This window comes from Lynx canadensis, chromosome A3 (assembly GCF_007474595.2).
Source record: "Lynx canadensis isolate LIC74 chromosome A3, mLynCan4.pri.v2, whole genome shotgun sequence".
Classification (NCBI taxonomy): Eukaryota; Metazoa; Chordata; class Mammalia; order Carnivora; family Felidae; genus Lynx; species Lynx canadensis.
Genome location: NC_044305.1, coordinates 133,246,936 through 133,269,192, shown reverse-complemented (window position 1 = coordinate 133,269,192; position 22,257 = coordinate 133,246,936). Strand labels below are relative to the sequence as shown.

Sequence of the window (22,257 nt, the reverse complement as noted above, 5' to 3'; positions counted from 1 at the left end):
TTCTTGGAGTGATGATGATGGCAGGTTTGTACGTCTGGCTAGAGGAGGTGGCAGGGAGGGGACATTGTGTATGAGCTAATAAGGGAGAGGGGAAGGAACCAGGTCCTTAAGGCTCTGTCTTCACTTGTAAAATATTTCAGTTAGGAATGGTAGCACTAAAAAGCCATTACTGTACTTGAGTTTTTTACTCACGTTAATTTGCAGTCTTGTGGGGTTTTATCAATTTGGTCACTCGTTTCTTCATGCTCCAAACAGGCTGGCAGCCAGCACCTCGAACAGGGAGCTCCAGCCCCCCATCGGCCCACTCCCTGGACCCCGGCAGACATGCTTATTAGGTTCTCACCACTGAGTCAGATTGGAGCTTTTTTTTTTTTTTTAAACTGGAGAAGGGGCACCTGGGTGGCTTAGTTCATTAAGCACCTGACAATCGATTTCAGCGCATGTCATGATCTGAAACTCAGAACTCTGATCTGAAACATCAGGAACTCATGTTCATGAGTTACAGCCCTGCATGGGGCTCCTTGCTGACCATGCAGAGCTTGCTTGGGATTCGCTCCCCTTCTCCCCCTGCCCCTCCCCGGCTTTGTCTCTTTTTCTCAAAATAAATAAATAGACATCAAAAAAAATTTTGAAACTGGAGAAGCTGAATGGTCCCAGGGAAGACCTGTGGGGGTCTTCTTGTGACACAGGCCGCCTGCAGCCCACTCTCCCAGCGCCCCTGTGGGTCCGCCCCTTCCCTGCTCTGAGTGCCTCGCTCTTGGGTAGGAGCTAATGGCCTCCAGGATGAAAGACCAAAATAAGCAGAAGAAAGGACTTAGAGGAAACGGGCAGCGTGAAGGGCAGAAGAGAACTTTAAAGAGGCTGCATTTAATGCCTCAGAGAGATCAGGGTAGACCTTGTGTCAGAGGGAAGGGGCCGGGATGCAGCGTATCGTTAAAGGACAGAGACGGTTGCTGTGAGAAAATGTAAAAGCAAAAATCCAGTGAGAAGGTTGCAATAGAGGCCTCTCAGAAAACAGATAAAAAATAAAGCAAAACAAAAACATGGAAAATAAAAGACGAGATGAGGATTAACCCTCAGTGGACAGGTGCCTCAGAGAGAATGGAAAACAGGAGGGTGTCGTGAGCATAACAAGGTGTGGCTGGTCTCCAGATCGAAGGCCGGCCGGTGCCCGGAACAGTGAGGGAAGAGGACCCACCACAGGTGACGGGTCTTAACGCTTCAGAAGGCACGTGGTGGATTAAGAATCAGTGGTGTCGGGGGCACCTGGGTGGCTCAGGGGGCTCGGCGTCCAGCCCTTGATCTCGGCCCAGGTCATGATCTCATGAGTTCGAGCCCCGTGTCGGGCTCTGTGCTGACAGCAAGGAGCCTGCTTGGGATGCTCTCCCTCCCTCTCTGCCACTCGTGTGTGCGCTCTCTCTCTCTCTCTCAAAATAAACATTAAAAAAATCAGTGGTATTGGACATCTCAGCAGGAACGCTGGAATTTGTGAGGCACGGAGCAAGGCCACCAATATCCCGAGGAGCACGAGTCTAACCTGGAATCCCAGCAGCTGCACACAGGGGTAGAAGCAGAGACACTTTCAGACATGCAAGGCTCAAAAAGTGTGGCGCCAGTGCGTCATTTCTCTGGAACTCCTGAAGGACGTGCTTTAGCAAAATGAAGAGGGAAGCCAAGAAAGAGGAAGATGTGTGAGTCAGGAAACAGGATCCAGCCAGGAGGGAGGCGGTGACAGGGACCCCAGGAGGACGGCGAAGGGAACGCCAGCAGGGCCTCCCCCTCACCCAGGCAGCTACTCTTTATCTTCATCCGGCTCATCTCTACACCTGGCTTTTCTCTGCTCTGAAATGGGAGAGGACGATGGATTTGGAGTTGTGTGTGTTCGTTTTGTTCTGTTAGAGAAAACGAGACCGAGAATACCATACCCGGTTTTGTGTGTGGAATTTGCCGGTTGCTTTATTCGTCTTAACTTACTTCATCTCTACAACAACCCTGCCGAGCGAGTCCGTGTTCCCCCTGCTCTGTAGGTTATATGACTGAGGCATGCGGTTGGAAAGGAACTGCCCTTCGCTCTTAACCGCACGTGCCAGAATCACAACTAGAGTGAACTACGAGGTATCACTGACCCATCTCTGAAATGGAATTTTAAAAACCAAAAACTTGGGCACGTGGTTTTGGCGAGGCAAGCCTTCTCCATCAGTGACACAGACACCAGCGCGCTTGAATAAAACCGCCCCTTCTTCTCCTGATTTTCTGCAAAACTGAGGGCAGGGCAGGGCCCGCACCTTGCGGACTACTGCTCCGCCCACCACCCCACGGCTTTGCCACCTTGAGCACTGTGGGAGTCCCGGCAGGGCCCCCGCTTTCTGCAGTAAGTTGTCAGTGGCCATCGTTAATGAGCACCCATGGGGCAGTAACCCTGGCGTGAGGCATTAAGGGGACACTTGTTCCTGCTGGTTCCTTCTGTTCCTGACGGCTGTGGGAGACGGCTTGTGTTACCTTCATCTGATTGGCTTACCGGGTCTGTAGTGATCACGCGACAGAGTTGGGATTCAAATCCAGGTCTTAAAACTCCAAATCCAGGGGCACCCGGGTGGCTCGGTCAGTTAAGCATCCAACTCGATTTCAGCTCAGGTTGCCACCTCACGGTGCGTGGGTTCAAGCCCCGTGTCAGACTCTGTACTGATCAGGATTCTCTGTTTCGTTCTCTCTCTCTCTCAAACAAAACAAAACAAAAAAACAAACACAGCTCCAAATCCATACTGTGTCCACTGTGGCATTTAAGGAAATTGAGCCTTCTTGTCAGCTGTTCTGGAGAGGAAAGGATCGAACAGGAGGGATGGCAGTGTGGGGAAAGCGTAGAGGGAAACGCAGGCCAGGCTGAGTGGCAGTGGCCCCGAGGCAGCCGGGTGGCCTTGGTTTCCTCATTGTAACACAAGGGTGGGAAAACCAGGCCTGCCTCAGGGCCAGCACCAAGAGGAAAGGAGTAAGCGGGAAAGGTTTTTTGTAAATTAAGCCCAGCACACAGTGACATCTTAGTGTCGTTCTGAGACGCTAACTTCAGTTCTGGTCATAGGAGCTTCCTGTTAGCGCAAGACTGTGTGCGTTCCTTTAGTTTCAGCTTTTACTTCATGGAGTTGGGGTTGTTGATCCTGTTTCTGGCAAAGATCAGAGAGAGAGGGAGAACGTCTTATTGGTACCAAAATTAGCTTTAGCATCATCAGGCCTGATTTTCCAGGCCGGTGGTGACGGCAAAGCTGCCCGGCCACCAGAGCACCAAGAGGCCGCTTCTAAGAAGCTGTTGCTGAGAGCGAGCTGATTACAGGAAAATTCTCCTTTTTTGGTATTTTGTATACCATTCTTATTCCTATTTTTGGTCACATCTGTCCTATCTCTTATTTTTACAGCCTTGCTCTTACTTTCTCTCAGGCATTTAAAAACATTTCAGTTTTGGGTGGCTGAGATTGTCAATTCTCCCCTTGTCCGGACAGAAGAATTACCGCCTACCTGCTTTGTGGCGTGAAAGGATGTTTATAAAGCCGTTGGAACATCTCCAAAGAAAGGCCAACTTAATATAAAGTGAGATCTTGTTACTAAGGGGTGAGATTCTCACCTTCAGAGAGCCTCTGAATTTTCTCTGTAGTTAATGCAGAAAAGGGGAGAGACAAGGCAGCTCCAGAAATGTAACATGTGTGAAATGAAGCTGGTTCTAAACTCAGCCCAGTTTTCTTAGGTTCTTCTTCCTCTTAGCAGATGGCTGTGAGAATCCTGGAAAGATTTTCCAGGGACCACTTCTGTGCTGAGAGGTGGCTTTGTATTAGAGGACAGACTGCTGAAAGGTCATCCCCAGACACGGAGTCCCTGTGTCCTCTTTCAGAGAATTGGTAGTGAACTGAGCGCTCACAGGTGGCAAACTTCCCCAGGTGGGATCAGGGCCAGCGGGTGCCCAGGGAAGGAGGGCGTCCCAGCATCAGATCCGGGGGCGGAGGACATTTCACCTGTCTCACATTGAAAGAGGAATTTGAGAGTTCCACTGACCAACATGCACGTAAGTCATGAATGTATTTTACATGACTAATCGACATGACAAGGCATCACAGCAGCAGAGTACGGAGCTAGTGACGTTCTGTGGGGGAACGTGGTGGCCTGCGGGCCGTGTCCTCGGGACGTGGGCACAGCCCACGGAGAGGCGTCCCGCCCCGCCGTGCGGGGAACAGTCCAGCAGTGTTCTCCTGCCACGCCCTCCACGCCTGCCCAAATGTGAGCTGGTGCCCCAGGTTAATACGGCTCATCTCCTTGCTTAGTGTACAGAGAGCTTCCTGCCAGAGGCCTTCACCCTCAGTATGTACACGGACGTCTTCTCTTTTAACGTCTTTTATTGAAAATGTCTTCTATATTAAAATGTCTTTCTTTCTTATCAACGACAGGGACACTGGTTGTAATTTCCTCTTCTTGGGAGGAAGGCGTAACCGCTGTTTGGGGCATAAATTAATGAACTACGCTGAAGTACAGAGAAACCCCTAGTGTCTTGTCCATGGTGTAGGGGGCTCTCTGCCCCTCGATTGGTGCCGGACTATGCACTCTCCATTTCTGACGTTTTGGTGTCCTCTCCTTTCCCTGCTAATTGCTGGTGTTTTGCTGCTGCCAGCGCCTGCCCCCACGGTTTCTTGCTCCACAGCACTGGTTGCTGGAACAGAAGCTAACTTGGCCGTAGGCTTGTATGAAAAGTAGAAGTCTCTAAGCCTTGAGTGAGGAGGGCAGGAGGGCTAGAGCCTCTCCAGGAGGATGGAGTCTGTGGACAGACCTACTGACGGTTACTTTGGACGCCTAGAAACCTTTGCACTGGTTTCTTAACTGGCCTGATACACAGCGGGAAATGCTTTGTCTTAGACTCGCAAAGACTTCAGCACTGTATGCTTCTCCCTACACTCCCAGATCCCTGACCAGAAAAGAAAACACATCCTTAACTTTGACTAGAACAACAAAAGCAGCAAAGCTAATCTGAGGGCCCCATATCTTGGCTGTAGCACAGATACCTAATATATGTAAAAGTACTTCAATAATATTTTTCTTTCTTTCTTTCTTTCTTTCTTTCTTTCTTTCTTTCTTTCTTTCTTTTTCTTTCTTTCTTTCTTTCTTTCTTTCTTTCTTTCTTTCTTTCTTTCTTTCTTTCTTTCTTTCTTTCTTTCTTTCTTTCTTTCTGTCAGGGCTGCCTCGTTGTAATCCCCATGGCACACTGACTTGTGGAAGTCAGAGAAAGTGGGAAAGTTGGGGGTGGGAAACAGAGGGGGGTGACTGGCTGCCCACTGGTGCTCTCCAGGCAGTAAACGCTGCCATCTGGCCGGGGACACACAGATGCTTTTATTAGAAGCAGTGTGTGCGCCAGTGGCCACTGTGCAAATGCCACAGAGCCCTGAGGGTGTGGCCCCTGCCTTGGTCCTTGGGTCCCTGGGGTGGAGATGGGGCCGGGGAGTCCTCAGGTCTGTCTGCACACGAGCATCATTGCAGGTTTTATGAACATGTCCTGCACGTAGCTTTAATGACTTGCCAGGTGCACAGAGGACACACTGTTACGACATATTCATATAATGATTGATTGAATCATAATAATGAACTCAAAACAGGGTTTGTCTTCTCTCTCACCATCCTGTAGTTTCTCAATTGCTGGCTATTAAAAGGGACAACCACCATGATATAGGGGACCTTGAACTTAAAAAAAAAAAAAAGCTTTTGTGAAATCTAAGAGGGAATGTGTGGACAGATGGGGGTAGAAGATATGAACGAAGGCAGAGGGTCCGCGGGATCCTGGCAGCTGGAGAGCTGGAGGAACAGCCCTGATACGTGACCTCAGTGACCAAGAGGCCACAGTGACCTTTTCCCTGACTGTGTAAAAGCAGAGGACAAGTTCTGGTAGCACGAGGAGAAGCGTTAGAGGGAGGAGGGGACGGCAGGTGTTCACTGTGCTGGGTGAGGTTGGTAAGGGAGGGAGAAAGTGACGGAGGGGCGGGGCTGGTGGCTGTGAGAGGTTGATGGTACAGAGGGCGTCTCTGAGCTGTGCTCCCGGTGTCCCCTCCTGTTGGCAAATTGCTCGGCCAGGAGTCCCGCCCCTGCCCCTGTGGGGTGTCAATCAGTGGATTTATATAGATCAATTCAAGGTCCTAGGTTCTTTGTGTGCATTCCCCTCTCTTTGGGAATTTTCAGCTACTAATCAATCATTCCTTAAAATCTAAAACTTGGCAAACCATATCCGTGCTTGCATATCCCAGATTCCAGTTTACAGAACATGTAGACATAGTGGAATCCTCTGGGGCCTCTTGGAGATGCAGACTGCCAGGCCCTCGTCCCCTAGGTCTGCAGAACCAGGATCTTTATAAGGTCCCCAAGGGACAAGTAGTCACACAGGTGGAGAAGCATTGCTCTAGACCAGAGGTTCTCCAAGTGCAGTCCCGGGCCCAGCAGCACCGGCACCACCTGGAACTCGTTCAAGTAAAAATCACAGCCCCTTGCCGCACCTACTGAATGGTGGTTCTCAGACTCGGGTGCCGGGCAGCTGTGAGAACACTTTGTTGGGCCCGTTCTGAGAGTTCCTGAGTATGTGCATGTCTGATAAGTTTCCCTGTAATGCTGACCTCGCCGGTCAGGAGCCAGCTAGCCTAGAGGACAGCGGGGTGAAGTGCCTGTGAGGCTTCTTACCCCCAAGAAGAGGGACGCTGATGCTTGGGCCTCTGTGAGCCCAGCAAGGATCTCCCAACCTTGCATTCTAGGAGGTAAGAAGTTTGAAAGGGTGCTTTCATTTTTGGTCGATGGCTTAACTTTCACAGCATGTGGGCTTCAGGAGAAGTTGTGGAATCCTGGGATGGCACGCGTCCTGGGTTCTCCCGGTCGGTGCTCCCCTGAGCCTCGGAGCTGGCCGTCCGCGGTTTTCAGCATGGCTGCAGGTGGGCCAAAGTGTGCAGCTTTAGCACCTAGCGTCGAATGGAAAAGAGGGGCAGAGGGTCACCATTTTCTCTCCACTTGGAACCGTGAAAGATCAGAGCAGTGTGACTGGCAGAGACGCAGCGTGCAAGGCAGAAACCAGGTCAGCCGTATCCCCTCGTGTCTCTGGTGTGAAAGTTGCCAGTGTGTTTTTGGCAGCTGGCTGGTTTTGATCTTTCAGTTTGTGTCAGACTTAACTCGAGATCAGCGTGGGCTTCCCTCCCTTCGTTTTTAATTAAACAAATCAGCGGCGGGGCTCTGCAGGCGGCCTGGGAGCCTGTGTCCCCGGTGCCCCGCACGGGAGACCCCTGCTGGCGGCGGGGGGCGAAGTCTCTTCACTGCCGCCAAAAGCCAAGTGACCTGATGGTTCCCCTTGTGCATCAAGGAACCAGAGGGAAATTCTGACGGAGACGGCCCGTGTTCAGTGTCCCAACTTCTCCTGCTCTGCTCTCGGGTCATGTGTATGAGGCTGCTTCTGGGAGCGAAAGGATAGGTCAAGCTCAGGCTCCCGCCTCTCAGCTCGACTCTGTTTCTTCTCACTGGGATCCGGGGGCCGAGGGGGTGACTCAGCCCTCTGTTGCTTTACAGATCTGTAAAATGGGAATAACTGTACCTACTTCTCAGAACAGTTGTAAGGGTCAAATGAGATCAAACGGCCCAGTGCCATTTAAAGATTTGGACCATTTTACCTAACAGCTGCTGCTTCTGCAACATCTCTTTGCCTGGATGCCCATTCGTTCAGGGAAGCAGCCTTTGGAAAGCACATAGAAAACTTTGAACCTACCAGGCACACTCCTGCCGCAGGGCCTTCCTGTGAGAAATTCCTTCTGCTGGGAAGTCTCTTCCACCGGCTTCTCCCAGGGCTCGGGGCCTCACTTCATACTCTGCTCAAATGTCACCTTCTGAGAAGGCCTTTACGACCGCTATTTGAGAGTCCCATCCCGCGAGCAATCATGGCACCTTTATTTGTAAGATTTATAGTAGCCCCCAAACTGGAAAGCACTGTTGGCAGTGTGTTGTTGGCAGGTGTCTGGATAAGCAGACGGTGGCGTAGCCAGGCTGTGGACTGCTCAGAGGACAAGGAGCGGGCCGTGGATGGCTCTCCGGGCAGGTGTGCTCGCGCTCAGCACGGTTACGCAGGCAGCCACGAAAGGGAGCACGTACTACACGGCTCCGTATGTATAAGATTCTAGAAAACACAAACTGTTCTGTGGTGACAGAAGTAGAGCAGTGGCAGCCCAGGAAGTGAGGAGCAGGGGGTTAGGGGTGGCAAAGGGGGCACAAAGATACTTTTGGGGGATGGATGTGTTCGCTGTCTGGATCTTGGGTACCGTTTCATGGGTGTGTGTATATATGTCATAACTTAGCAAATTGTGCATCTTAAAATGTGTACAGCTAGTTGCATGTCAATTACATCTTTATAAAGCTGCTTAAAAACGTTTAAGTTATTGGTATAAGGCATTGATGTTCAGTAGAACTTTTGCACTGATGGAAATGGTCTACATCTGTCCAGTGTAATAAACCAGTAACCAGCTGTGGCTCTTGAGCACTGGAAATATGGCTAGTGCAGCTAAGGAACTTGGTCTTTAACTTGATGTAATTTAAGTGAGAGTGGGTGCACATAGCTGGTGGCTACCACGGGTGTATAGGCTTCCCTGCTACTCTAACACCCTAGCAACACCACCCACATACCCTCCTGGGTCTTAGGCTCTGGCTCCTGGAAATAACGTGAAGCTTCCAGCAGGTAATGGGAGTTTCATATGTGCTTATCCTTACTAATATGGAAACCTCTACTAAGAACCATGCCCTTAATTGGAGCAATGAGGTCCGAGGTCTTTTTGCAGCCCTCCACCCCGATAGGGAGGTGCTGGCCCTGTGCCAAAGCTGGACACATGGTTTGCCTTTCTTTGAAGCCTCGATTCTACTTGTTTAACTCGGTGACTGAGCAGCATTTGCTCATGTTACAAAGAAACGAGGCGGGGGGCTCCTGAGTGGGTCAGTCGGTTAAATGTCTGACTTCAACTCAGGTCATGATCTCACAGTTTGTGGGTTTGAGCCCCACATCAAGCTCTGTGCTGACAGCTCAGAGCCTGGAGCCTGTTTCCGATTCTGTGTCTCCCTCTCTCTCTGCTCCTCCCCCTGCTCGTACTCTGTCTCTCTCTGTCTCAAAAATGAATAAACATTTAAAAAATTAGAAAAAGAAAAGAGGGGAGCTCATTAGGGTGGCTCATTAGGTTAAGTGTCGACTTGATTTTGGCTCAGGTCATGATCTCACGGTTCATGAGGGTGAGCCCCACCTCAGACTCTTCACTGACAGTGCAGAGTCTGCTTGGGGTTCTCTCTCTGTCTCTGCCCCTCCCCTGCATGTGTGCTTGTGCACTCACTCTCAAAATAAATGACTTAAAAATTTTTCAAGAAAAGAAAAACTCCACAGATCTCAAAGTATTATCTACCTCTCCAGTTTCTCATGAATGAGGCAGATTAAAATAAATTTACATGACACAGATAAATCTCAGGTAAGATTATTTGGCCATGTTTTATATAGTGATACATTGATCCTTTAAGGACAAGCTAATTATCCCCAGAGAGAGTCGGACTCTATTAAGGATTTTGGAGGAGAGCCCTGGGAAGACCTGTTCTTTTCTGGATTCAGCAGCCCAGAGGTAGGAAGTCTGCCCAGGGACTTTTTCTGTTGTGATTCTTCTTGTGCTGCTTCTTAAATTAAACAACAACAACAAAAATTTAATGTTTGTTTTTGAGAGAGAGACAGAGTGTGAGCAGAGGAGGGACAGAGAGTGAGGGAGACACAGAACTCAAAGCAGGCTCCGGGCTCCAACCTCTGCACTGTCAGCACAGAACCTGACATGGGGCTCGAACTCACAAACTGTGAGATCGTGACCTGAGCCGAAGTTGGACACTTAACCAACTGAGCCTCCCAGGCCCCCTTAAATTTTTTTTAACATTTATTATTTACTTTTGACAGAGAGAGAGCCCAAGCAGGAGAGAGGGGCAGAGAGGGAAAGGGAGACACAGAATCTGAAGCAGGCTCCAGGCTCTGAGCTGTCAGGACAGAGCCTGACTCAGAGCTCAAACTCAGGAGCTGTGAGGTCATGACCTGAGCTGAAGTCAGACACTTAACCAGCTGAGCCACCCAGGCACCCCTCATGTTGCTTCTTAAAGATAGCTATGATAGGAGCATCCTGTCTAGGTTCAGGCTTCTAGATGAATCTCCTTTGGCAAGGCCATCTTGCTCTGCCTAAGTCAAGGAGAAGGCAGCACTGAGGTTCCCCGGGGTCGGTTGTACACGTGGGACCAAGGGTAGAGCTCTGGCTAGATCACCAGCGACTAGAGCTAAGGTAGCAGGTGAGATGGCACCCTGTGAGCTGAGGCAGCATAGGAGGGGAAGTGCAAATACAGAGTATGGAAGTGACAAAGCTAGATGCCAGGAATTTTGAGACCAAAAACGTAAAATAATTAGGAAGAACATCACGGAAAGACAGCTGTTGGCTGGCTCTGTCTCTCCCGGTCCCCACCTCATCTCTTTGTCCATTTTAGTTCCCCGGTCAGTGGCAAGGGCATATGAGGTTGTTCTTGATCTTGAGGTTGTTCTAGCCCTGTCTGCCCTACCAACTGAATCGTTGTATTTCTCCTTGTGAGATTGCTCGCCTTTGACTCCACGTGGCCTCATCTTGTCAGGTGAAGCCAGGAAAAGTGAAGACAGGAAGAGAGAGAAGGGAGGATTGTTACTTTCAAGATTGCCAATCTGCAGGATGCCCGGCGAGCTCAGTCGGAATGTGACGCTCAATCTCACGGTCAGGAGTTCGAGCCTCAAGTTGGGTGTAGACTTGAGTTAAATAAGAGCTTTCATTTAAAAAAAAAAAAAAAAAAGAAAAGATTGCCTCTTTGCTATTGGTATTAGATCCATAGTCAATAGCAGTGTAAGATTAATAACTTACATTCAGACCATACTTGGTGTTTCAGAAAGCCAGTTTTTGTAACATGCTTGTTAAAAAGTAAGTCGGAGCAGAAGGGCAAAGCCCAGTGCTTGCTTGGCGCTAAGGAAATATTCTAGTTGGGATAATTTAATTCTTCCCATAGGTCATAAAAATTTCATGACTCATGAGTTGAGGCTGGGGCTGCTGAGCACAAGGATGTGCACTAGTCTTTTGGCTGTGGTTTACGCCCTTGTTGGCCAGAGCAGAAGATGGCTCATTTAGCTGTGGGCCTGAGGCTGTGGGGCTGCCCCGACATACGTAGTCAGGGAAAGATCCAGAGCCCGGCCTTGGTGCTGCAGGGCACGCTTGCCAAGACAGAACATCTGGGCTCTGGTGCACGTGTTCTCCGGCCCAGGCAGAGACCAGAGCAGTCATTTCCTGGGACGCTCACCCTGAGTCAGAATGCTGCTGTGCCGTGCATGTTATGTACGCGGAGCGTGTCAGTGCAGAGGCTAATGTCCAGGAGAACGGAAGCTCTGTTAGTGAATCCACGAATGGGGATTCTGTTTGTATTTGTAATTGTATATTTCCGGGGTTTTTTAAAGTTTATTTTTATTTATTTCTAGAGAGAGAGAGGAGAGTGAGCAAGTGGGGGAGGGGTGGGGAGAGAGGGAGAGAGAGCGAATCCTAAGCAGGCTCCATACTACCATGTGGAGCCCCGTGCGGGGCTTGAACTCATGAACTGTGAGATCATGACCTAAGCCAAAATATAGAGTCGGATGCTTAACCGACTGAGCCACCTAGGCACCCCTGTATGTTTCTTTTAAAATATGGCTTTATTGAAGTGTATTTCACATCTCATAAACTTCACCTATTTCAAGTATACGAGTAAGTGATTTCTAGTCATTTTACCAAGTGGCATAGCCATGACCGTAAATCAGCCTGGAGACGTTTTCTGCCCCCAGTAAGGTCAGCCCCTCGTGTTCTCTTACAGTTAACACCCAGCCCCAGGCAGCCACTAATCTACTTTGTTTCTTTTATAATAATTAAGCTAATGATTTTCAGATTAGAAAAGTAATAGTTTCTTACTTTAGATCATTTGAGTAACTCCAGAAAGAAAAATCACCTGGAACGAAGGCCAGAACTTCCTCAAGTCAATCTGGCGTCCAGCCTTCTTTTTTCGGCATCGTCTTCCCTGCTCCTCTCTCTGCTCACGTGCTGGGGTGTGCCTTTGCTCGCTTGTCCACACTGCTTCTTGCCTGGGATACCCTCTACTCCGTCTTGCAAGATGAAATTCTCCCTCTTTTAAAGGCCCGCCTCACATAACCCCTGATCAGCGAAGATTTCCCTGGTGTCCAGACCAGAAGTAATTTTCTTTTCTTGGAAATTCTGTGGTGCTTTATTTATGGCTCTTGAGAGCCACATGGCAGTTTGCTTACTTATGGGCTTTGTCCCTCCTCTTAAAAGGTGCGTTCCTGGGGACTGAGGCTCTGTCTAACCCATCTTTGCTGCTGACCCCTCTGTGCCTCTTTAGCTTCCTCTCCTGTCACTCCCTAAGGACCCTGTGCATCTCCTTGGCAGCTGTAGGGGCTCTTTAATGTCCTGGTCACTGCTAGGCTATGGGCCCCATCTGCAGTATCTAGAATGAAAGCAGGCTGGTCAGTGTGTTTAGATCTCCAAAAGTTTTCACTCCTCAACTTGACGGTTTCACTCTAGATGCCAAAGCTTAGTTAACCTCTTCTGGCCCTAATACCTGTGTGTCAGTACCTACATTCTTATTTGAATTAAATAACAAATAGTCTCAAAATAGATTTATAAACCAAATTGTGTGGTGTTCTGTCCCCGCCACTGTAGAGGATCTTGTTTTCCTCACTCACTTCATGTGTGCGTTCGTGCTTACACATGCCTCCTGTAACAAATCCACTAGGCTTCTTTCTGGAAATAAGATTTTTAATCTGTAAGCACCTTGTTCTCCAACGCACTATAAAATTGAGTTGTGCTGGTGCCTTTGGCTCAGCCTCTCGCCCTGGGCAGCTCTGATGCCCCGCTTTGGGCTGTTTTTGCGGCCCCTGTCTCACAGTTGCCTTGTCCAAGATGATGCCATGTTGGTTCGTCTCTAGATGGTGTTCAGGGCCAAACTGACCTGTGCCTCTGACTGTTAGCCATGGCTCTGTGTGATCATGTCACTGAAAGGGCAGTGTCTCAAGACTCAGCAACTGGGACAGTCACCTCCTTCCCAAGTATGTCTTGGGTATGTCTTAGACTTTCTCTGTTTAAAGCTTGGTGTGTATATATTTATTCTCCCTCTGAGATGGCAAACATTGTGTTCTATGTATCTTTGTAGCCAGCTCGTACATTGTGTTCTATGTATCTTTGTAGCCAGCTAGTTGCTATCTACAAATACGTGCTGAATAAATACGCAACGAATGGACTAGTTAATTCACATACGCATTTGTTGTATGATGTTTGCCTTAAAGATATTAATGTATCTCCGGATTCTGTCTCTTCTGTATTAGATGCTCAGAAAAATGCTTACAGATATTGATTTACTCAATCCGTGTTTCTTAAGCACCTGCTCCGGGCCAGGCCCGGCACTAGGTGCCGTGGAGAATATAGCATGAAGGACACTGAAAGTCGTCCTTTCGGACGTACGGGGTCAGACTGATGAGATGAAGCAGGGTAGAACCCATCAAGGACCTGAAGAAATTCTTTAAAAAGAAAATATTGGAGGATTTGGGAGGGAGGGATCACTTCCTGCTGGCAGCTGGGGGATGTTCACGGGGAAGGTAGCATCTGCGGGGAGCCTGACGGAGGGGAAGGCTTTGGACAGGGGGCTGCGGGAAGATGCTGAGCGGGTGGAACAGATTGAGCACGAGCAGAGAACAGCCAAGGATTCCGCTTGGCTGGATACGAAGATGAAAAGTGGCGAAGGGGCTTGGACCGTGGAGGGTCCCGAGGGCAGGGGTGAGGGGCACCACACCAGCTGAATCTGACAGAACTGCGGAGGAGGGGGCGGGGCAGGCGGAGACCAGAGGCTGGTGGCCAGGAGCAGGGGAAGCCTTTGCCTCGGTCCGGAAAACATGGTGGCAAGAACGGTGCGCAGGGAGTTCGTGGGCAAGCAGCTGGTCCGAAAGGCGGAGCGGAGGGGATCCCGGTGTGAGGGACCCGCCCGCCGCGGGCAGGGCCGGCGTGGGGTGGCAGCTGGCGTGGCCGCACGTGGGTGCCCGCAGACGTGGAAGATGTGGAAGGAGACAGGCGTGGGGCAGCCCTGCGCCCTGCACTCGTGTTTTCTCCTGCCACGGTGGAAACCAGGTGTGCGTGCCATCAGCTGACTCACCGGCACGGCCTTTTGTCTGTCCCCGTTCCGTCCAGTCATCCTCACACCTCGCCTCCAGCTCAGCGTCTCGGCGTTCGAACGTCTAAGTTAAGGCTAATCCTCGCCACTCATAGCTGATTACACCGTACCCCGGAAGTCACGCACGTCGGGTGCGTGACAGACGCGGAGTTGTGTAAGCCTCGGACAAAAGTTACCCCAAAGAGGCATTTCTGAAATGACAGCCATTAGTTGATCATTTATTTGGCAGATTGGCAGTTTGGTGCATTATCACGCCCCTTACCAGTAGCTTTCAAGTAAATTTCTTCCCTCTGTTTTGAAGTTTCGTGGGCCGAGTAGTGTATGAAAATCAGATCCCGTATCGCCTTAAAAATTATGCCTATAGTTGGTCTTCCTATTCCAGGTAATTCTACTAAAATTAAAAGTTTCCTCTGCTCAGGTGTAAGAGTAAATGCATATGGTTCCAAAGTCCTTACTTGTGTCTCATTTTTTATAGGCCCATAACCTAGGTGTGTGTATCCCCAAGTGACCCGTGTTGTGTTGACTGAAGGCAGTGGCCTGAGCCCGGGGAGAGGAGAAAGCAGGTCTTCAGCTTGTTGCCGGGGAGGGACTCTGTAGGGTCCAGAACACAGGGAGTCTGTGCCTGAACGTTCCTAACCGAAGCGTCGTGTCTTTGCTCCCTCACATTTGAAGCCGGCGGGGACAGCCTTGCTGGCTGTGTGTGCGTGGGCTCGAGTGTGCTGGGAGGGTTTGATTCCGGTCGGTTTAATCCATGGTGACAACCTGCTAAGTCACTGTCTCTTGCTTTTATGCTTCAGGGAAGGGAACAGAGGATCTCAAAACCTCTCTCCCTGCTTTTCTCATTTATCTCCAGATAAATACACACACAGAAATACACATACGCACACACCACACACGCACACACACTATATACACATATGCACGCACACCTCCCCCCCCACGTACAGACACTATATACGTATACACACGTCTCACACATCCCACATACACACACCCACACACGCTGTATACACACGTGCACGCACCACATAAAGCCACATGCACACACACTAGGAACACATACACACGCTTTCACACACACGCATTCACATTGTACACATGCGCCCCACACCTCACACACACCACAAACACACACTCGTTCCTTTTCCTCTCTCTGAACATTGACTCCTACACATTCACAAAGACACAGAAGCGCCCCTCTCGTTCTCTTTTTCTTTCTGATTTTGCCCGTGGGGGGCCACCGTGGGGATGCTGTGGTCTGTGAGCCTGAGACTTGAGTAAGCAAGCCATAGCCCAGGAGCTAAGAGCCACGAGCTATAGCAGGAAGTGTTTGTGATTCTGTTCTTGTATCTTTTTTTTTTAATTTTATTTTTTAACGTTTGTTTATTTTTGAGAGAGAGACAGACCGCAAGTGAGGGAGGGGCAGAGAGAGACGGAGACACAGAATCTGAAGGAGTTCCAGGCTCTGCACTGTCAGCACAGAGCCCAATGTGGGTCTTGAACTCACAAACGGGGAGATCGTGACCTGAGCCGAAGTCGGACACGTAACTGACTGAGCCACCCAGACACTCCTCTGTTCTGGTATCTTTAAAGTGATTCTGTCATTGGTTGTTTTGAAATAATTTGTCTTCACTGTAATAATTATCTTTCCACAAACTTCATACTTTAGTAGTAGAAGGCTGTTGTGAAAAATAGACTTGTTACAGTTTTATTTGTAAAATGAAATCGCCACGAAGAACGTAGGAATGGGTAAAGCGGGCATGCACGTGCCGGCCAGGTTTTTGGTGAAGGCTAATTATTACCAGGTGTTCTTGAACATCCTGCTGTTCTTACTTCAGATTAAAAAGGAAATAGGTTGAGCGTCCAACTCTTGGTTATCAGCTCAAGTCATGATCTCACGGTTCATGAGATCGAGCCCCGCGTCGGGCTTCTCAGTGACAGCAAGGGGCCTGCTTGGTGTTCTTTCTCTCCCCCTCTCTCTGCCTCTCTCTCTCTTCCCTCCCCTCCTCGTGCTTTTTCTATCTCTCTCTAAATAAATACGTAAATAAACTTAAAAATTAAAAAAAAAAAGGAAATCGAATAAGAATTTTGTGTGCTTGCTTTTTAGATTCAGAATATGAACAACATCATCTCCTTCCCTCTGGACAGTCTGCTGAAGGGGGACCTGAAAGGCGTGAAAGGGGTATGTCCTTAACGACCCTGATTCCCGCTCCCCGTGGAACCGAGAACCGCAGTCACGCCAGCCTGTTGGGGCAGCAGTGTTCTTACTGGGATGGCAGGACAGCATCCTGTCCCTCAGTTTCCCTTGATTTGCTACCTTGGCACCACCTTTCAGCCACACCAGGGGTGACCCATGGCCTTTCCGGTCCTCCTGCTGGTGCTCTAAACGTGGGATGGCAAGGGGGGCGTGAAGGGAGAGAACAGCCCTTTGGGAACCTGTGAACAGTCTGGGGCTCTGTCAGCTGAGCGGGGAAACCCGTGCGGGGAAGTCTGGTTGTCCGGCTGGCTGGTTGACCGCTGGGAGAAAGGTCCTGGCCAGGATGTGGTTTCCCGGTAGGAAAATGTGGCCCAGGACGGCTTGAGCCGACTTGATCTTTCTGTCCTCCAAAGGATGTTCCTTGTTTGGGAAGAGAGACCTCAGGTGTGAACTGTTCCGTGAGCATGTGAGTGAGGAACATTCGGCTCGAGTGGCATCTATACCAGACGCTGAGCGTGTCCCTGGCACAAACAGATGTGTCATAGGAAAAACAAATGATTGTGCCCCAGTTCTTAGGAGATGAGATTCTTTGGCTGGATCTGCACTTGATTCCCAGTCACGTCTGGCACATTGGAAGCGCAGGCGGGCTGTTGGGGCAGCGGGAGCCCTGGGCCTGGTGAGCCGGGAGGACCCGGGGAGCATTCCTCGTTGTCCTGGACCGACCCTGGGTCCTAAAATAACACGCCAGCCGAGTCAGCAGGATGGAAGGGCAGAGGGACACGTGTGTACGGGCGTGGGAGCACGGCAGGGCCCTGCTCCTGATGCTTTTCATGTGGCTTTTGTCCGGGGAGGTGCAGGAGCAGGAGACGAGGCTTCCCCCAAGGGAAGGACTAGTTCCTGGAAGGCCTCGGATGCCAGGCGAGGAGCCTTGGCCTTGTCATGAGGACAGCGAATAGTCAAAAGAGAAAAAATAAGTCCCTCCCCCCAAAAGGAGGGCCTTTCTTACAAAGGAACCCTGGGAAAGGGAGCATAAGTAGGTGGGAGCCATTTGGTAGCATTTCTAGTGGCTCAGTGTGCTTTTGAGACTGGCTTTATCAGCGTCCGAGGTCCTAAGTGCCAGACACAAGAGTAGGAAAAAAAAAAGGGGGGGGGGGGTTCTGACTTTTCTATGAACAGGAAAGATGTAACCCTGATTTGGGCCCCAACAACAAGGATATAAAAGCCATTCACCTTCTCTCGTGTTTTAGTATTTTAGTACCTCTTTCTACAAAAACCTCAGGAGAAGGTGAATGGCTTTTATATCCTTGTTGGGGCCCAAATCAGGGTTACATCTCTCCTGGTCGTAGAAAAAGTCAGAGTCCCCCCCCCCCCCCCCGCCTTTTTTTTTTTTTTTTTTTTTTTTTTGTAGAGAGAGGTACTAAAATACTTGCAGATTAAATGTTTTCCTGGGTTTAATTTTAGAGTAGTCCTAAGGCAGAGGGCAGGGTGTGGGTCAAACACCACAGGCAATGAGTTAATACGCCAGTGGGGAGTGGGTGTGCGATGGGATTCTTGCTTGTTCTCCGTGCATTTGGCATGTCTGCTCATCTCGTTAAAAGCCTGTGCTTTTTTCATGCTCTTTCTTTTCCCTGGGATCGCATGCGTCATTTGTTACAGAAATTAATGTTCCTTTCGGGGCCAGTCTAGGAATAAGTAAGTTGTCTTGCCCGGAAGTTAATACTAGTTCTGTTTAATTTATGCCTCTCTGTTTGCAGGATCTGAAAAAGCCTTTTGATAAAGCTTGGAAGGACTATGAAACAAAAATGTGAGTGTTGCCATTTTTTAGTAGGTAATTTGAGATTTTAACTTTAAACTGAGCTTTTAATAGCTTAAAGGTATTTTCTTAAATAAACCTTAACCCAGGGACGAATTCCCTTAAAACCGTCTTGCTGTGGTTTGTGCCAGATGCTTCCATACTCGGTGTCTAAATTCAGCAACGCCCTGGACCTCTTCAAACAAGTTGTTCCTGGTCCCTTTTCTGTTATGTCATCACGGGTGTAGAGGGTTATTTTCAGGAAAGCTGATTGAAGGATAAGGCCAGGTTTTCTCGGGAGGTGTTTTTTTTTTTTTCCTTTTAAAAAAAAAAAAAAAAACACTTTCTCTACTTGATCACCGTTTATGACAGTTGCACGATTTCAGACTTCATCTTGCTGGCGATCCGCGTGAGCCATCTGCTTTGAGCTTTGTGTCTGTATTTCTCCAAAGCACCAGTCCCTTGGTTTAGAAAGAGAGAGAGAAAAGAGCTTGTTGGAACTCCCCACGCTAGCCTTATTTGATGGCTTCATCTGCTGCGAGAACGCAAAGAAAAGGGTCAGCTGATTCTTGGATGTGCACCACGGTCCCCCCTGAAGACAGGACCGCTCGGGTTGGCTCCAGCCATCGCTCCTGGTCACGGTTGCTCCTTCCCAGCATGGAGACAATCCCGCTCACTCACTAGAATTGGGCTGCTGATTGCAGCGATAGTGGTTTCAATTACTGTAAATACTTGAGAGAGAGAACATGTTTTGAAATGTCTCATGTTTGCTGTGTAATGACTGCGCGTTGGGTAACAATGTAGTTTTCTGAGTGGAGAGAGAGACTTTAACATGAAGCCATCTGGCAAAGTGAGAGGTGTTAAGAAGAAAGCTGTTCCAGATGTCACTACAAGTATTTAATTGGACTTGGGGTTTTGTGTGTGTGTGTGTGTGTGTGTTTTGTTTTTAAAGCCAGCCCCGGGTATCTGTTCAGTGGAGAAGGATCACAAAGCTCAAACCAGGGAATACCAAATCTCTGATACTTGTCCCTTCCTGGAAATCTTAAATTTCTACACCAAAATTTCTCCAAGTTGCTCGGATCCCCAAATTCCGGATTTTACTAATGGAATAAACTAGAGCACATGAAGCTCTGTTCATCCCGGAGAAACTCCAGGCTTGCTGTCCCTGCCCTGAGCCTCCTTCCTCCGCTGACCAGTGCTGTGCACTCGACAGGGAGAGGCTCACCAGGCCTCCTGTGTAGACAGGAAGCCAAAACTCGCTGGTTTGTTGCCAGTCCGCCAGAGTCATCGGGTCACGGCCAGAGGTGGATTTCCATTCAGCTGCTGTTGGGGCCGCCCTCAGGCCTCTCAGAGGAGACGCTTCTGGGCATTTCTGAACCAGGGGCACGGAGGGGGATTTTGAAGGAGGTTACCTGAGAGGCTCTTGTGGTTCTGAAAGGGAAAGGTTTGAAAGGGGAATGAGATCAAAATCAGGACATACGTACATGGAGTGGGGACAGAATTACTCACAAAATCCCAGGATTTGAGAGTGTGAGAGCTTAAAATAATTCTAAGATAGTTTTTAAAAGTAACTCTTTAACCATTTACGTGTGAGGGTTGTTCTGCGACAGAGAGCGCTGTCCGAGTCGAGTGCTGTCCGAGGCAGAGCCCTGGCAAGACCTCACTCAGCGAGGAGGCGGGTGGAGAGCAGCAGGGAGAAATCCCAGGAGGGAGGGAGTCTCCCGCCACATAGCACCCTGTGTGTGGCTCAGTGGGCACACCGACAGACACACGGACGGACGGACAAACAGAACACTGCCCTGAAGGAAGCCTCTGAGGTGTAAGCAGGCTCTCTTACCTCTTCTGACCCAGATCTGGCATGAAGTAGGTGCTTCGGAAAGTATATTTTGAGTCAGTACCCAAAAAAGGCCAAGTGTGACATTCTTATGACCACACGCATTTTCCATTCCGGTGAGTTAAGAGGCCGTCTTGTTTCTAGAAGACTCATGCACGTTTGTCTCGCAGGCTGGGTAATGGGATCCCCGCAGGCCCGTCTGGTCTGGTTTGGACTGCCGTGCCAGGTGGCATCTCAGATTAAACTTGCTTTTTTCACCTGCAGCACCAAAATTGAAAAGGAGAAGAAGGAGCATGCCAAGCTGCATGGGATGATTCGCACCGAGATCAGCGGGGCTGAAATCGCCGAAGAGATGGAGAAGGAGAGGCGGCTTTTCCAGCTCCAGATGTGCGAGGTGAGAGCTGGGGGTGCAGGTTCCTGCGGGGGGCAGGCAGCCAGCTGGGGGTGGGGGTGGGTGCTGTCTTGCAGCCGGTCTTTACCGTGTGTCAACTCCTGTGGAGAATGCACACTTCCAGAGGCTTCAGACAGCACACCGGGGCATGATTGGACTCCATTTGTCCGGTTTCTCTTACTGGGGGAGCCTGAGTCTCCTGGAGCGTGGGATGAGTTGAATCCAACCCCAACCACTAATTGAAGGTAGGGAAGAGGGGCGCCTGCGTGGCTCAGTCAGTTAAGCAAGCGGCTGACTCTTGACTTCGGCTCGGGTCATGATCTCCTGGTTCATGAGTTTGAGCCCTGCTTCGGGCTCAGTGCTTGGGATTTCCTCCCTCCCTCCCTTTCTCTCTCTCTCTCTCTCTCAGAATAAATAAAATAAACTTAAAAAAAAAAAAAAGGTAGGAAAGAAACTAAATTTAAAGAAATGTCCTCTCTGGCCTCAAATACATGCTCAGACTTCCCTCTCACATGGAGCGTCGCTAAAGTACTCCCTCCATTAGTGTTTTTTAATGAGGTATGTGGGCTCTCATTATACCAGTGGAATCCATGAGGAGGCCAGGGAGAAGTCAGCTGGAAAAAAATGCAGCTGGTCCCCTTGTGGGTCTGGGTGCACACAGGCGTGAGTGACAGAGGGCACCCGGGGAGCCAAGCCACCTGCCTCTGAAGTGCTTCCTCCCAGGTCCGCTCATCGAGGTGGGAGGCCCTGGGGAGTGCCTGTCTGCAGCCTGAGCCCTTGCCTCTGGAGAGGGAGAGAGAAACAGTGCTGACACTCTGGGACATTCCCTGGCAGAGGCTTGGAAAATATTAGAAACCAATCCTGAAGGCCTTTGCCTCCAGCCTTTTTATGCCTTGCTTGTGGGTCTCTGTAAAAACGGCCTGTGGAAACCACTCCTGCCTCTGCCTGAGGGTTTGCTCTCCTGGCAGTTCCGGGGAAGCCCGTGTACTCGATGGCGTCTGTGCCGTAGCAGGTGCAGACCTGAGTTTTAAGTGTGCACGGTGCACGGGTACCGTTTGTGACAGGCACTGTCGCTGGCTCAGCCTTGCTCTCGATCCCCTGTGAGCAGTCAACCGCAGGGCTGTTGCACAGGCGCTTGTTGATTTCAGAATGTTAATTGCAGCAGGCGTTCAGCTTTTAGACAAGTGCATCTTAGGAGTATGCGTACACGCATTTTTATTCCCAGAGCGATCTCCTAAGTGCTCAGTGGAGGAGAATCAGTCCCGGGATCAAGGAGGTGATACTAGTCTGATATTAGTACGGATGCTCCAGCTCTCGTAGCTTCTGTTTGCATGGGGTTTTTTTTTTTTCAACCTGTAGTGTGTGTGTGAATCTAAAGTGTGTTTCCTGTAGACAGCATGTTTTAAATCCAGTCTGACAGTCTCTGCCTTTTGATGGGATTGTTTAATCCTTTCACATTGATGTTGCTATTGATGTGGTTGGATTTATGTCTACTGTCTTACTTTTTTTGTTGTTTTATGTCTCATGTCTTCTTTGTTCTTTTGTTCTTCCTTTGCTACTTTTTTTTTTTTTCCATTAAGTGAATATTTAGAAAGTCAGCTAAGCTCAAAGTCTTACTGTAGATAGGAGAGTGGATGTTTTTAGATACATGTTGTTTTATAAACAGACCTCGTACATAACAATGCCTGCCTGGCCAATTTCTCACGGTGTTGAAGGAATCAGCCCAGAGGATACGAGACTGGCATAGGAAATTGCTGTGTGGTACACAAATACTAGGT

At 49.5% G+C, this 22,257-nt stretch overlaps 1 protein-coding gene across 7 annotated transcripts in view; it reads left to right on the top strand.

Annotated features, from left to right (window-relative positions):
• Window positions 1-22,257, top strand: part of ASAP2 (ArfGAP with SH3 domain, ankyrin repeat and PH domain 2) — a 173,264-nt gene that overhangs the window by 82,012 nt on the left and 68,995 nt on the right. For all 7 annotated transcript variants that reach the window (XM_030311673.1, XM_030311672.1, XM_030311670.1 and 4 more), the window contains exons 4-6: window positions 16,373-16,447; window positions 18,217-18,266; window positions 20,353-20,482. In XM_030311673.1, the coding sequence (XP_030167533.1) occupies window positions 16,373-16,447; window positions 18,217-18,266; window positions 20,353-20,482 (255 nt within the window). The remainder of the gene's footprint in view (window positions 1-16,372; window positions 16,448-18,216; window positions 18,267-20,352; window positions 20,483-22,257) is intronic.